This window comes from Emys orbicularis, chromosome 4 (assembly GCF_028017835.1).
Source record: "Emys orbicularis isolate rEmyOrb1 chromosome 4, rEmyOrb1.hap1, whole genome shotgun sequence".
NCBI classification, from domain to species: domain Eukaryota; kingdom Metazoa; phylum Chordata; order Testudines; family Emydidae; genus Emys; species Emys orbicularis.
In genome coordinates this window covers 20,817,207-20,832,564 of record NC_088686.1, presented here as the reverse complement: position 1 = coordinate 20,832,564, position 15,358 = coordinate 20,817,207, and the positions used below count along the sequence as shown (strand labels likewise).

At 42.1% G+C, this 15,358-nt stretch overlaps 1 protein-coding gene across 1 annotated transcript in view; it reads left to right on the top strand.

Annotated features, from left to right (window-relative positions):
- TDRD9 (tudor domain containing 9) overlaps positions 1-15,358 on the top strand; it is a 176,838-nt gene that overhangs the window by 128,701 nt on the left and 32,779 nt on the right. The window contains exons 21-25 of the mRNA XM_065403724.1: positions 5,628-5,744; positions 9,336-9,443; positions 11,503-11,603; positions 12,257-12,430; positions 14,046-14,157. Coding sequence (XP_065259796.1) covers positions 5,628-5,744; positions 9,336-9,443; positions 11,503-11,603; positions 12,257-12,430; positions 14,046-14,157 — 612 coding nt within the window. The remainder of the gene's footprint in view (positions 1-5,627; positions 5,745-9,335; positions 9,444-11,502; positions 11,604-12,256; positions 12,431-14,045; positions 14,158-15,358) is intronic.

Here is a 15,358-nt window from a genome sequence, read left to right as displayed (position 1 = left end):
TAAAGCTCACTGACAAAAATACCTGCAAATTAACCAAGAAAAAAGTAAAAAGCAACAGAGGATCCTGTGGCACCTTTAAGACTAACAGAAGTATTGGAGCATAAGCTTTTGTGGGTGAATGCCCTCTTCATCAGACGCAAGGTAGAGATTTTTACATAAAGAAAAAGGAAGTTTAAGCAAAAAAAGCCTATGCAATATATATGTAACATATTAGGAGATTAAGATTGCAAAATTAAGCACACAATAGTTCAGAAATGGTTGCCTGTGCAACCTTTAAATTGGTATTATTATACATATATTGTATGATAGTCTTTAATTACATGATCAAATACTGTTTTTTCCACAGAACTCCTGTCTCATTCAGCGTTTAGGATGGATGGTGCTCAGTGAATGAATTCAATATTTTTTTATCCTTTTACAATGAGTGGCCCCAGGCCTTAGTGCACATACTATCCAAATCCTGCCCTGATTGCAGAATTAACTTCCTCATAGGCTTTTATAGGGCATTCGTCACCACAACATCTGAGTGCTTCAAAATCATCATTATCTTTACAACATGGCTTTGAAGAGAGGTGATGTCATCCATCACCATTTAACAGCTGGGGAACTGAGACACAGAGATTAAGGACAAAATTGTCAATTGTGCTTTAAATTTGGGTACCTAAATTGAGATGCCTAGAGCTTGATTTTTCAGACTACTTAGCATTTTTCTGGCACTTCGTATGCTCAGCTTACAGCACGCCTTGAGTTTGGTTGCAGCTGTGAGTGTTGAACACTTGTCCAGATTTGGGCTCAGATGTATCCAGTTAAGCACCCACAAAGTAAGAAATGCAGAGTAAGTGGCTTCCTGTGGAAGAAATTGGTTTTTGTGAGTTGCCCAGCATCACATGGGAACTTTGTGACAGAGGGATACAGTCCAGTTCTCTAGGGCTGCATTCACCTGTCGTAACCACAAGACTGTTCTTTCCCTTTCTGCTGTCCCCTGCTTTCTTCAGCAAACCAGGTTAGGGTCCAAAAGACAGCAGTCTCATTCCCTGCACAACCCCAGTTTGTTCCCAGGGCACAGTCCATCCTATGCAATGAATGAGGCCAGGGTCCTGTGGGGAAACATAGTTTTTAATTGCATGTTCACGTACTATCATAATGCACACATGCAAAGGGCGTGGGATGAAGGTTGCATGGACGATCTTTCTGGCATTTCCTAATTTTGAGTACTTAACTTTGCAACCTCAGCTTTCCTTTTACTTAGTTTTTTGGATGTCATTTCCTAGATTTTTTAAAAAAAAGCAAACTGAAAAAAACGACGTTTCACTGCAAGGAGCTATATTGACACCCCGACTCTCACACTTGGGTAATTAACAGGGTTGGAATATTTATATCCGTACCACAAACTTCCATCATGTGGGCTAATTGAATCAATGGTGCTGTTAAGACTATTATTTTCTATATGGATCGGCAACTAAAGGTTGATGACACAGTTTGCCAGTAGGTTTCACAGCTATTTTTAGATACACCTCTACCTCGATATAATGCTGTCCTCGTGAGCCAAAAAATCTTACCACATTATAGGTGAAACCGCGTTATATTGAACTTGCTTTGATCCACCGGAGTGCGCAGCCCCGGCCCCTCCTCCCCGGAACACTGCTTTACCGTGTTATATCCGAATTCATGTTATATCGGGTCGCGTTCTGTCGAGGTAGCGGTGTACCAGAAGAATCATAGAATATTAGGGTTGGAAGAGACCTCAGGAGCTCATCTAGTCCAGTCCCCTGCTCAAAGCAGTACCAACCCCAACTAAATCATCCCAGCCAGGGCTTTGTCAAGCCGGGCCTTAAAAACCTCTAAGGATGGAGATTCTACCACCTCCCTAGGTAACACATTCCAGTGCTTCACCACCCTCCTAATGAGCCTAGCTCCATCCCCCACTTCAGGTAGTTGAAGTCTGCTATCAAATCCCCCCTCACTCTTCTCTTCTGAAGACTAAATAACCCCAGTTCCCTCAGCCTCTCCTTGTAAGTCATGTGCCCCAGCCCCCTAATCATTTTCGTTGCCCTCCACTGGACTCTCTCCAATTTGTCCACATCCTTTCTGTAGTGGGGGGACCAAAACTGGACACAATACTCAAGGTGTGGCCTTACTAGTGCCGAATAGAGGGGAATAATCACTTCCCTCGATCTGCTGGCAGTGCTCCTATTAATACAGCCCAATATGCCGTTGGCCTTCTTGGCAACAAGGGCACACTGTTGACTCATATCTAGCTTCTCGTCCACTTTAATCCCCAGGTCCTTTTCTGCAGAACTGCTGCTTAGCCAGTCGGCCCCCTGCCTGTAGCAGTGCATGGGATTCTTCCTTCCTAAGTGCAGGACTCTGCACTTGTGCTTGTTGAACCTCATCAGATTTCTTTTGGCCCAATCCTCCAATTTGTCTAGGTCACTCTGGTCCCTACCCTCCAGTGTATCTACCTCTCCCCCCAGTTTAGTGTCATCTGCGAACTTGCTGAGAGTGCAATTAATCCCATCATCCAGATCATTAATAAATGAATGTGAGACTCTGGTATTCTGGATTACGTTCCAGGTTCTGGAGGGGAGTCCTCTCTGGTCATTATTGACACTTCTGTTGCTATTCCCCTTTACTCCTATTTTTTTTCCCAGGCACCTGACATATTCTTCCCTCTCCCTTCTTCCAATCTCTTGTCTCTGTCCCCCTCTATTTGAGTCAGGATGCTTCCTCTTCGTCCTCTATGCTACCTGGGTAGGGAGCATTGAGAGCACAGAAGAGTCCTTGCTTTCAGTTCCAATGTCTGGTGCTGCAGCAACTCCCAGCAACTTGGAGGAGTAAGTGAAAGTCCTGCTCAGGTGCTGCAACATAAGTGCTGATGGAATCTTCAGAGAATTTTTCTGGCTTGCGCAAATGGTGATTTTTCAAAGGGTTATAATTCAGCCATATGTGAGTGGATTTTCACCTACCAGTATTCAAGTTCCTGTTCCAAAGCATGGAGGCACTAGAGATTCTCATTAAAATGGTTGTAAGATTTTTTTTTTTTTAATTAAGAATTGGCCAAAATACATTTTCCCCAAAACCTTGTTCCTGGGAATTGCTGAACTATTTTTGTTGAAATTTTGTAGGAAAAAAATTTCAGGCAGTTTCAGCCTGAATACTTATAAATTTTCTAAAGTAAGTGACTGAAAACAGGGCCTTAGAGTGCAAAGTAACCTTAACTATAAGCAATTGAGAGCACAGAAGAGTGCTATAAGTAACCTTAACTATAAGCAATGCTGCCAGTCCTACCTATAATGGAGACGTCATCTAGATGACTCTGTATTTAATGGTAGAAATTGCAGAGATATTGAACAAAAAATAAGGATCCACCTGGATAAAAATGCGTGAAAGGGGAAGAGTATGTTTAAAGAACCAACAGGATGGGAAATGTTACTAAACACTTTAGAAAATTTTAATTATATAATGAACACAATACCAAGAGGAAGGTATTGCAATATGTGATGAGATGACAACAGATTATCTTCAGTTGCAGAACAGGAAGAGCTTGTGTCTTGCACAGGAATGCCTTCTAGGAAAGATGGTTTAATGTCATCCTTTTGGCCAGACTGCATATGAGCCCTAGAGAAGTTCATGTTGACATAATGGTTAACAAGTCCAGTGTGCCCAGACACTTCAGCATCCTCCCACAGGGTGCTACCATACCTCCAAAAAGTAAACTGGCTAACTTTTCAGATTGCAATTTTTAACTGTCCTATCCAGGAATGTGGGTTTATCAAGGCAGCCATCTTGATTGGGCTTCTGATCAGGGTTGTTGTCCAAGAAAAAATCCACAGGAGTATCAGTTTCCTGTAACTTTATGCTGTGTGATGGGCACTGTTGGTTCAGAAGGAATGCCTGATTGGCTACTATATTATAATCCGGCTGGACAGCATTTCCACAGTTGCTTCCCTCAGAAAGCAATTGGGTGGGGAAGACATTAAGTGTGCATTGTTGCACAGGTAAGACATGCCTCTTATTTGGTGGACCCAAGCTCACTTAGAGTTGCAGGGGCTACAGGAAAGTGATGAGCAGTCTTCTAGCTTCACAGAAAGCTTAACAGAACATACTCTGCTAAAAGCTGAAAGTTTGCCTACTGTTATAGCTACAGAGCCAGGCTATCCCTTAAGGCAAAGTTAGATGGGGTTGTTGGCTGAGTTCAGGATGCTGTGTGCTTGATCACTGCCACGGCTCCCTGAAGATGCACACCTTTGTGTTGGCAAGTGTCCTGGATAACAGAAGGAAATTCAGGCTGGCCTCTCACCATTACATAAAACATTTTCTTCAGAGAGCACAAAAACCTTTGTGTCAAAGGTTATTTCAGCTCTTCTTCCTCTATTTCTGTGCTCAATGCATGATGTACTTTTCAGCTAGGGAATTTTGCATTATAGAGAGCTCTCTTGGAGGATGGATCTGGAGCTGTTAATCGGGGAGATGGAACCCCATGCTTTTCCCTCTGGGGCCAGATGGTCAAATCTCTTAATAGGGATTGCTGGACAGCCTTTCTAGGAGTAGAGATATTAAGCTGGTGTGAAGAAATATTTCTTTTATAGAATAGTGTTGATAAATTGTATGGTCAATTGTTTGACCACAATTTGGTTTGTTATGTAATGTACTCAAGAGCCCAAATAACCAATGTCAGTCAGGTTCAGTAATATGGTACTGGAAAAAATTCTATACCATTCCAGTCTCCGAAGAACAGTCCCATGCAGCTATGTTACATTCACTTTATGCAGAAGGTGTGCTCCTCAAGGTACACGTTTCAGCTGGTACTATTTATATGATGATTTTTACAGATTACACCTCTCTTTACATGTCCCTAAAATCCAACCATCAGTTTGTCCAAGTTCTCTACCTTGTTGTTCTGTTCCTTCCTTATCTTTGTTTTGAATACTAGCTTTCCAGGTACGGATCCAGGAAGTTACATCCCTGTCTGGTACTAAGACAGAGAATGAAATGTATCTTGATTTTGGCAAGTTTCCTATCTGCTTGTGCCAGATGCTTACTTCAGCAAATGCAAGATGGTATGGGATATTTAGCATAAGTGAACAAGATTATGATATAGGCCAGTTTAAGCTATATCACTTTTAGAATATTTGTGCTTACTGCTATCTGTGCTTATTTGCACTATATACATCTCTACCCCGATATAACGCTGTCCTCGGGAGCCAAAAAATCTTACCGCGTTATAGGTGAAACCGTGTAATATCGAACTTGCTTTGATCCGCCGGAGTGCGCAGGCCCGCCCCCCCCGGAGCACTGCTTTACCGTGTTATCTCCGAATTCGTGTTATATCGGGTCACGTTATATCGGGGTAGATGTGTGTGTGTGTGTGTGTGTGTGTGTGTGTGTGTGTGTGTATATATATATACACATTAATACGTATAATACATGTTATATATCAATGTGCTAAACAGCGTATATTAATCAACAATAATATATTGTATGAAATTGATGCCTGTGGTTCCTACAAAAATGGATAGGAGCTTCCCCATTTTGACTGACAATTTCGATTGCAGGTTTATATATTTCTTATTTGTGTTTGTAAATGGTTTTAATCTGTTTAGCCTTACTTAAAATTAAAATTTCAGGTGGCTGAATTGTTTGAAGAGCTGAAGAATCGAATAAAACCATTCAACATGTATATTAATACTCAACCACCTGTTATGGATCAGGAGTATATATACAAACAGCGCTTCATTTTGCAGGTAGGAGGATTAATATACATAGCTGGTTTCTTGATTTTTCTTTTGGAGTGGCAATACTTTAATTTACAGTACAATAGTTTATGCCAGCAAAAAGTTATCTGGCAGTTGCTAATAAGCAGAAGTCAGGTTTGTGAGGCTGCAGCCAGGCAAGGAAGCGCTGGGAGGTGCTTTCCCTGGCTGCAGCTCTGCAAACCTGCCTGCAGGGAAGGCAGCACTTGAGGTGTGGGGCAGGGTTGCAGCCCAGATGCTGGGGCTTTCTATGGGAAGTGGGGACAATGGGTCCCACAAAGCTGCATGCCTGTACCCCTCCCTGTGCTTCCTTCCCTGTGTGCAGTCCCACCACAGAGCACAGTGTGGAAGATGGAAGGAGATGTGTGGTGCAGCTCCGGCATTCGGGCTGCAGCCCCTCTCCCTGCTACTGCTCTGCCCATAGCTCTGCCCTCCCAGCCCAGAGCCCCTTATCTCCTGAGTGTTCCATTTGTACAGGCAGGTTTGTTGGGCTGCAGCCCCAGAAGGAAGGGCAGCAAGGTGATGATTGACTGCAGGCAAGTTTTGCAGGGCTGCAGCCAGAGAAGGCATGTCCCCGCACTTCTTCCTTAACTGCAGCCTTGCAAACCTGCTTGCAGGAGGTCTCTGCACATCCCATTGCTTCCTTCTGGGGCTGCAGACTCACAAACCTGCCTGCAGGTAGTGCCTTTCTTCCAAAAAAGTTTATTCTTGAGGGAATTCTGCACCTAAAAATTATGTACACAATATTTTTAAAATTCTGCAAATTTTATTTGTCAAATAAATGTGTCTCCCACATGGCAGTGGGGAGCACAGGCCACTGGCTGCATTGAGGTGGGAGATCACCCTGAAGCCCCCACCTGCCTGGGTACAGGGATTCAGCTGTGAAGTTGAACCAGACCCTGACACAGTGCAAGGGCTGGGCCTGCCCCAGAAACACCCCGGAGCTCTGCGCCAGGCGCACCAGGTCTTAGTGGGCAGACTCAGCCCGGCAGGATCCAAGTGTGGAGGGGCTTAGTGTGTGGGGATCTAGGTGTGGGGTGAGAGGTTTCTGTGTGCAGGTGGCTCAGTGGGAGAGCTGGATGCACAGGTGCTCATTGGGGGGTGCAGGGGCAATGGGACTCTGCAGGGGATCCAGGTGAAGATGGTTGGGGCTCAGCAGGGGGGGGTCTGACTGTGGGAAGAGGGGGGCTCGGCATGGGATTTGGGTGTGGAGAGTTTGGGGGGGGGGTCCAGGTGCTGGGGGAGTGGGGCTTGATGGGGTGAGGGTCCAGGTGCAGCTGGTTGGGGCTCAGTGGGGTGGAAGTCTGGGGGTGGGGGATTCGTTGGGGTAGGGCCTGTTTAATGGGGGAGTCGTAGCTGCTGCCGAGGGAATGCTGCATGCCAGGCTCCCACTTCTCCCTGTGATTTCCCTATCTCCTTTTCTTCCCCATCTCATTCCCCTCTCCTACTGCCCCATGCCCCATCCTCCTCCCCTTCCCTCCACATTCCCCTCCCCCTGCTCTAGTCCACCCCCTCTTCCGTCCCCACTGCCTCTTCCCCTCACCCCCTGTCAGGGTTCCTTCCCCACTCTGAACTCTGGGGTACAGATGTGGGGACCCACATGAAAGACCCCCTAAGCTTATTTTTACCAGCTTAGGTTAAAAACTTTCCCAAGGCACAAATTTCACCTTGTCCTTGAAGAGTATGCTGCCACCACCAAGTGATTTGGACAAAGAATCAGGGAAAGGACCACTTGGAGTCCTATTCCCCCAAGCCCTACACCCCCTTTCCTGGGGAAGGCTTGAGAATAATATCCTCACCAATTGGTACATGTGAACACAGACCCAAACCCTTGGATCTTAAGAACAATGAAAAATCAACCGGGTTCTTAAAATAATCACCTCTGTAAAATCAGGATAAAAAAAGAACAAGTTGAAAATCACTTAGAAAAGTTAGATGCCTGCAAGTCACCAGGGCCTGATGAAATGCACCCTAGAATACTCAAGGAGCTAATAGAGGAAGTATCTGAGCCTCTAGCTATTATCTTTGGAAAATCATGGGAGACGGGAGAGATTCCAGAAGACTGGAAAAGGGCAAATATAGTGCCCATCTATAAAAAGGGAAATAAAAACAACCCAGGAAACTACAGACCAGGCGACATTCAGCTGCAGAGTCAGCAGAGCTGAGATGCAAAGCTGGGTAGCTCTGCACTTGCAGAAATGAAGGGGGGCGTGGGCAGTGGCACATAACCCCATGTTCCCCCTCCATGCCTCACCTCTGTTTGGGGGGGCAGTCCCCCCTCAAATATTGTGTCCAGGGTAACCCCCCCACCCTATCATCCTTTGCTTCCCTGACATTTTTTGCAGGGAAGCACAGAAATTCTGAGGTGGGGGGAATTTCCCCAGAAGTAAAAGTTGCTAATAATCACCATGCCATTGCTTATAGCCTAATCCTGTTAACGTTGATGTTAATGGGATGGGATAGGTTCTTAGCTACATATTGTCATTAACTGGAAGTTGCTAATATCAGGATTGCTATTAAGCAGAATCTGTTGTACTTGTTTTTAAACTCTTTGGAGCAAGCTTTTTACACTAGGATACAAACGAGTGTCCATCATGTGTTTGAATTTAATTTTTCTCCCTTTAGTTTTATATCCTAGTTCATGTGGGATCATCAAACGTTTTTTGGTTCGTTAGTGTAGAAAATAGAGATACAATTCATGTTACTGTTATTTATGGATCAGTGGCTCTGTGGCTATCCCTTCACTTCTGACAGTTTATCAAAATAAAACCAAACCTGATGAGATGTCATTTTGCTGTGACTGTCCAAATTAATCTTTAAATCATAAAAATAAACTAGTTTGGAAGGACACTCTTGGGGTAGAGAATAAAAATAAAAATTTTAGCAAATTAAAAGGTCCAGGAGTGGGTTGCATTACTCCTGTGTGGGATGCCACATTTGGACCTTCATTGGCTCTGTAGTTACTGAAAAATTTGGATCACTTCCAAATTTTGTGCAGATAACCTCTTCAGTTCTTTGTCAAGCGAAATTGGCTCTGGGCTGATAGGGAGTGAGCTTATTTTCAGATAGCTATTGGTGATGTGAAAGACAACCCCTTATTGAGTCTTCAGTGAAATTTTAATTCAGGTCTGTGCCATCAAACGCTTTGAGGTCTAATGTGAATATTGTTAGTGTAAAGTGGGTGAGTCTGATGTACTCTACAGAACCCTGTTCATGTAGTTATTTCATGACGACTGTGAAAGTCAAGAATATTTTATGTGGTGATTGAGACACAGGGCATTGCCCACCATGCCAATGGATTTTCATAATTTGAACAGATCGTATGTACCTATATAAATAAAATATTGAAATTATTCTAGAAGGGAATCCCTTTTTATGAAATCATTCTTTAGGAATCTGTGCCTTGTAATTTTAAACTGAAATGTTATATTTTACAATAGTTCCCATAGAGGGGGGCTAGCCACACACCAGAGCTTTCATTAATGTAGTTGTTCTACAATTGCATTGAAAGGCAAATATGACCCATTGAGAGGAACTAAATACAATGTGTTGCATTTTAGCAAAATATTGGCTTTATTTCAGGTTGTAATGGCGGGTGCTTTCTATCCAAACTATTTTACTTTTGGACAATGTGATGAAGAAATTGCTGTGAAGGAACTGGCTGGCAGAGATTCTAAAACCATTGTAATGGTATGTTAAGGCAATGAGTAATCTACTGTGTATTTTAATTACGTGAGATTTCAGTGTTGAAGGTGATATTTGGAAGTTTCATTCTCTCTTGCAACAGAAGAGGGATAATTGTCTGTGCTTTGATCTTTATACAGAAGGACTGCTCCCCTCTTCCAGCCTCCCAGTTTTAATACCTGTTGTGTGGGTGGACTGTTTTGAAAGAATTCCTGTTAAGGACTGGTTCTGAGCATTTGAATGTTGGTCTCCTGTGACCAACCAGCACTCACTTTGATATAGGTTTAAAACATGTGATACGACTGTCCAGGGTACTTGTTAGTAGGTATTTATAAAATAAACCCTTGGAGTCTGTAATTTAAATATTACTATTCAGTAATCTCTCCTCATTGCACACGCATCACACACCTATCTTTTACTTCAGGATTACTTATAAGTGCTGCACTCCAGGCATTTTTCTGTTCTAAGTCTTGTTTACATTGTCCAGTGAACAAATGCCAATATGAAATGGCTGCAATAAACTTTAAAAATGGTTCATAAATACATAGATACTAGGACAGATATATACTTAGGAAGTTTTATGTGCTTGTCACCATGCATTGCTATTATCTTAATAAAAAAGTGAAACTGTGAAATTGTGTGCTTATTTTTGCTTTAAAGAAGACAGACCTCCAGCCTGATGTGCCTCAAAGAGGGTAAAAATTGCTAAACGCAAACCACAGACTAGATTTTGAGGGAAGAGCAAGATGCGCAACAGTGTACACATGAATGAATTTCCACATGCTTTGCTGCTTAGCCACCAAAGAATTGACCCATTCAGCAAATTCATGGAATAGAGACAAGCTTTCAGTGTAGTCTGAGAGACTGTTATTTTTACCTAAATGTAACTTTTCTGATTTTGCTCATAGCCCAATTTTTTGTCAGCTTGGAGCTAGAAGTGCTGGAATTTCTTGTTGCAAGCAACCCCTTCTTTGGCTGTCTTGGTCACATATGATAACTATATTCATGGACTATTTTGATTTATCAGGAATACTAACTCAAATGGAAAATCTTAGGAGATAATGGAATTCCACTGATATCCTCAGTTTATGATAGCCTGCACACTGGGCACAGTCTCAGGTTACATCTTCGCTACGGGGGGGGGGATCGATTTAAGATACGCAAATTCAGCTACGCGAATAGCGTAGCTGAATTCGACGTATCCGAGCCGACTTACCCCGCTGTGAGGACGGCGGCAAATCGACCTCCGCGGCTCCCCCGTCGACGGCGCTTACTCCTACCTGCGCTGGTGGAGTACAAGCGTCGATTTGGGGATCGATTGTCGCGTCCCGACGAGACGCGATAATTCGATCCCCGAGAGATCGATTTCTACCCGCCGATTCAGGCGGGTAGTGAAGACGTAGCCATAAGGAGAGTAAGGAAGACATGAATTCCACCTTCCTTCCAGTACAAAGAGAGAGGATGGAATTAACGTTAAGTAGCTTGGCTGGAGTAATGCCAGTGTACTGTACAAATGAATCTTAAGTTCTTCTTCCTGATCAAAGGGAAGGTCATAGGTATTTCAATGTACATATTTTGCAAAACAAATCTAAAAGAAAAAAGGAGAGGTGTGAGGTCAAACCAAGCCACTGATAATTCACTTTTAAACTTGGCATACAATTTTTTTTTTTTTTTTTTAACTTTCAGGGGTTATAGTCTTAGCTTGATGCAGAAGTACTTATGTGTCTAACACATTTTACACTGAAGTTAAACTATTCCTTTTGGTTTTCTGTGGTTAGGTCTATTTAGAATACTTATGTTATGCTATTACTTTGGAGGAAGCAGGGCATCATTAATCGCAAATTCTTGGAACTTGGGAGTACCTATTTTTAAAAATAAATTGTTAGATACAAAATCTACCTTTATTCAAAATAACATCAGAATTTTGATGGCATTTACTACAGATATAAATATTACATCTCTTTTGAATATTAGAGAAGGCAAATACTCCAAGGCTGTGGTTAAATGCATAATCCATTAAAAAAATTTTAAACTGTGCCAATATTAACTTTATTTTTTGTGACAGTTGAAGAACATTCCTCCCTATGGTTTCCTATACTATAAACAGCTGCAGTCACTCTTTAGACAGTGTGGTCAAGTAAAATCCATTGCATATGATGGAACAAGGTAAGTAAAAATGTATTATTTTATATAAGTCCTAATTATGAAGTAATGAGTGGAGATTAATTTAAAAATCATGTCACTGCTTTTGTTACCCTGTGATCTGTCTGCAACATTTACAGCATCACATCACAGCATCTCTTGTGATGTGATCTGTATAAGTAGTTGAGGAGATGTGTACGTTGAAAATCAAATGTTGGGCAGAGTGAGAGAAGCAGGCTTGAGGCTGAATACGTTTGTTTATCAGCTAGTAGTAGAGAAACCAGTCTTTTTACCTACCGTTGTCATTTTCTTCTTTTGTGTAAAAAGGCTGCCAGTGTTTGAGAATCTTGGTAGCATTGCTTTTCTCTGCCTTCTTCAGATTTCAACATCTTCATGATTAATTCTGTTGTATCTTCCCAAAACTCTTTCTATTTATATTGCTATGTCTGCAGTACGCAGTAATCTTGAGCATACTAGAATAATTTCATTATAGCCATGATCGTATGTAAAAATGTTCTAAAGATACATAGGACAGATTAAGCAGTGGCTGTGAGACTACAAACATTTTTGCATTTCTCTTACCTGCTCAGAAGTGGGCCAGGAGAAGAACAGATCCACTTTTTACTAAAATAAAGTACCTGCTTCAGGGATTCGTTTGTTTGTTTGTTTTGAAACAGAGCCTTTGTGGAGTTCTCCCGTAATCCAGCAGAGCGGTTTAAAACTCTTCCGGCAGTGTATATGGCACTTAAAATGTTTCAGCTAAGAATTCCGCTTGAACTCAATGTTCATCCTCCAGAAATGATTGAAGGAAAAATGGAGGTAGTGACATTTACAGGATTGAGGCACACAAGGTACTGCATTATGGAGGGAGACTAGTCTCTTCATAGTCCTAGGTTGGAACAAGGTCTCTTTTATTTTAAGATCAAGTGTGAACTACCTCTGTCGTCACCAAAACTAAACCAGTCCACTTCAGATATCAAAGACATAATCTTATGCCAGGGCAGAATTATTCTGGAGGGTTTAGATGACTTGGACAGAGTGTTAAATAGAGAAATTGTGGTGAAATCACTAACTGAACACCTTTTTTTGGGGGGGGGAGGGGCTACCTATAAGTCAAAAATGGCTTGGCCTAGGAACCTAAAATTTGTATTTCTTCTTAGTGGGACTGGTGTGTTTTGAATAGTTTTAGGGGTATTTTGTTGGTTAAAAGCTGTTTGAATGCATATTCAAAACCTGCAGAGTTCTTACCCATCAGCCTTGCCGTATGGAGTTAATATCTTGTGAGGAACAGGTAGGCATATGTGTGTAGTGGTAGTTGAGGGGGTACTTGAAGACCAAAAGGGAGTAGTAGCAGCACATTGGGGACATTAGGGAAACCCCCCTTTTGGTGGCCAGAGATGCAGTCTAGGCAGAAGTGGTGTCCACCCCGTGTTGCTTGCAAGCTCTGTTAGTGTCCTTCCACCTCTTGAAACCTCCACAGGGACTCGTGACACTGAGCAATACTTAACCATTCTTAAATACAATTGAACAAACCTTGATAAAAAATTTTGGGCAAACACCTTTTCTTCTCCTATGGAGAATCCATCAGACTGAAAGTGTAGACCACTTGAGTAGGCCATGTCCAGTGGTCCCAGGGAAAAGTTTCTGCCAGAAGAATCTGTTACAGTGGCTTGCCCTGGGTACTCTACCCCGTTCTTAGACACAACTTGCTGAAACAGCTCTCTGCCAAATGTTCCTGTTCAGCTGCAACTCTGAAATTAGTCCGTAAGCTTTGGATATAATATTTTAAAATATTAAAATGTCTGAAGGCAGAATTATGGCCTTAAGTTCAGAGTTCCCATTGATTATATGGACTTTTAAACAAAGCTTATGTAGCCCATAAGATGATTGGTAAGATCCATATGAATATTAATTATTAAAGCACCTTAAGAAGCGTAGGCAGCCCATCTATGTCTGGCAATTAATGTTGAATTTCTTAACTCTTGTCAATTACTAGGAACTTCCAAAATAGTCTCTTTTTAAGAACATAGAATTTATCCTTAGTATAATCAACCTAAATTTTTTTTTTCATAACTTAACCTTAAAAGAGATGCTATAGTGGAAAACTCAGTTGTTAAATCTAGGCTTTTGTGAATTTTATAAGAATTTGGTAGGGCAGCTGCTACGTTGCATGTATCGTTATGCCACAGCAGGCACATAAAACATAATTTCTCAATGGTCTGTTGGATTTTCATAGCCCTCCCCCATTCTACCTTTATTTATTTTAAGCACAGACCATACTGTAATATATGCATTTTAGGGCCCATATCTTTCTTTCTAGGTATAAGTGCCTCAACTTTGTTTTAGACCCAGATAGAAAGTGACTCGGGTTCATTTTTATTAAACAGAACTTCAAATTCTCACTTCAGATAAATCCCAGAACATAGTGCTCAAAGGATTATATTTGTATTTGATTATGTTTTTTAGAGTAAATGTGGACTTTCAGAAGCAGATCGTAGAGCCTATGCAAACCTCGTTCGGTGCGCTAGAACAGTCACAGACAATTGCAAGCCTTCCCTTGTCCATCTGTGTCACAGAGGTAGGAAAGTTCTGTCACTAAAATGCTGACCGTACCTAATAAATCTTTTAAAGATCCCTCTATACAAACACAGCTAAAAACTGGAAATAGTGGAGGAGGGGTTTGAAACTTTTTTTCATGGAATAGGATCATTTGGGGAAATAAGCAACTTCTCTCAAATTTAAAACATTTGTATGTAAATAATAGTCTCGATATTGTAAGGCAGGGGTCGGCAACCTTTCAGAAGTGGTGTGCCGAGTCTTCATTTATTCACTCTAATTTAAGGTCTCTTTCTATAAGTCTATAATATATAACTAAACTATTGTATGTAAAGTAAATAAGGTTTTTAAAATGTTTAAGAAGCTTCATTTTAAAATTAAATTAAAATGCAGAGCCCCCCGGACTGGTGGCCAGGACCCGGGCAGTGTGAGTGCTACTGAAAATCAGCTCGCGTGCCGCCTTCGGCACACGTGCCATAGGTTGCCTACCCCTGTTGTAAGGCATGGGCTGTGCCTTGTGTGTTTGTACAGCCACTAGCACGTTTTGGGAGCTAGTGGAAACAAACAGTAAGTGGAAGTGAAATTAAAAAAAGCAAATACATTTTAACTAGATATAACTCTTCAATCAATTTTTACATAACCTGAAATCTTCCTTTGTGTAATTGTCCATATGCCCATTCTACTGATGGTGCACATGCACCTCATGTTAGAGACCAGTGTGTTTTTTTGGCCATCAGTGCCCGTAGGGCATGCGTGTGCTCTCCAGTCATCATCCTGTGCTGTGATGGCATATAAGGGCAGGCCGGCCCGCTACCATTAAGCTCCTCGCATCACCTCATAGCTTAGAGATGGAGCCCCAACAATCCAAGACACTGGCAGCCTTCTTGATAGCCTTAGCTACCGAGCTACAAATAGAGTGTTGTTAGTTATTAGTTAGTTTGTTTGCCTGTTTCAACTTTTATTAGTTATTTGCTATGGCGTTGTTCAGCTCACCTAGATTTAAATGCTGCCCCTCGTGAGAGAGCTATTCCAGTTTCAGATGGAGACTCTAAGTGCCTCTGTTGTCTGGGAGAGATGCACATTCCCAGTAAACATGTGAATTGTAAGTCTTTCAGCTCCAGAACTAGGAAGGGCAGGGAGACCTGACTTCATGTCTTCCTAATGACCAAATGAACGAGACCAGCTTCCGAGCTGAGCTGTCAAGTACACCCTGTATGTGAGCC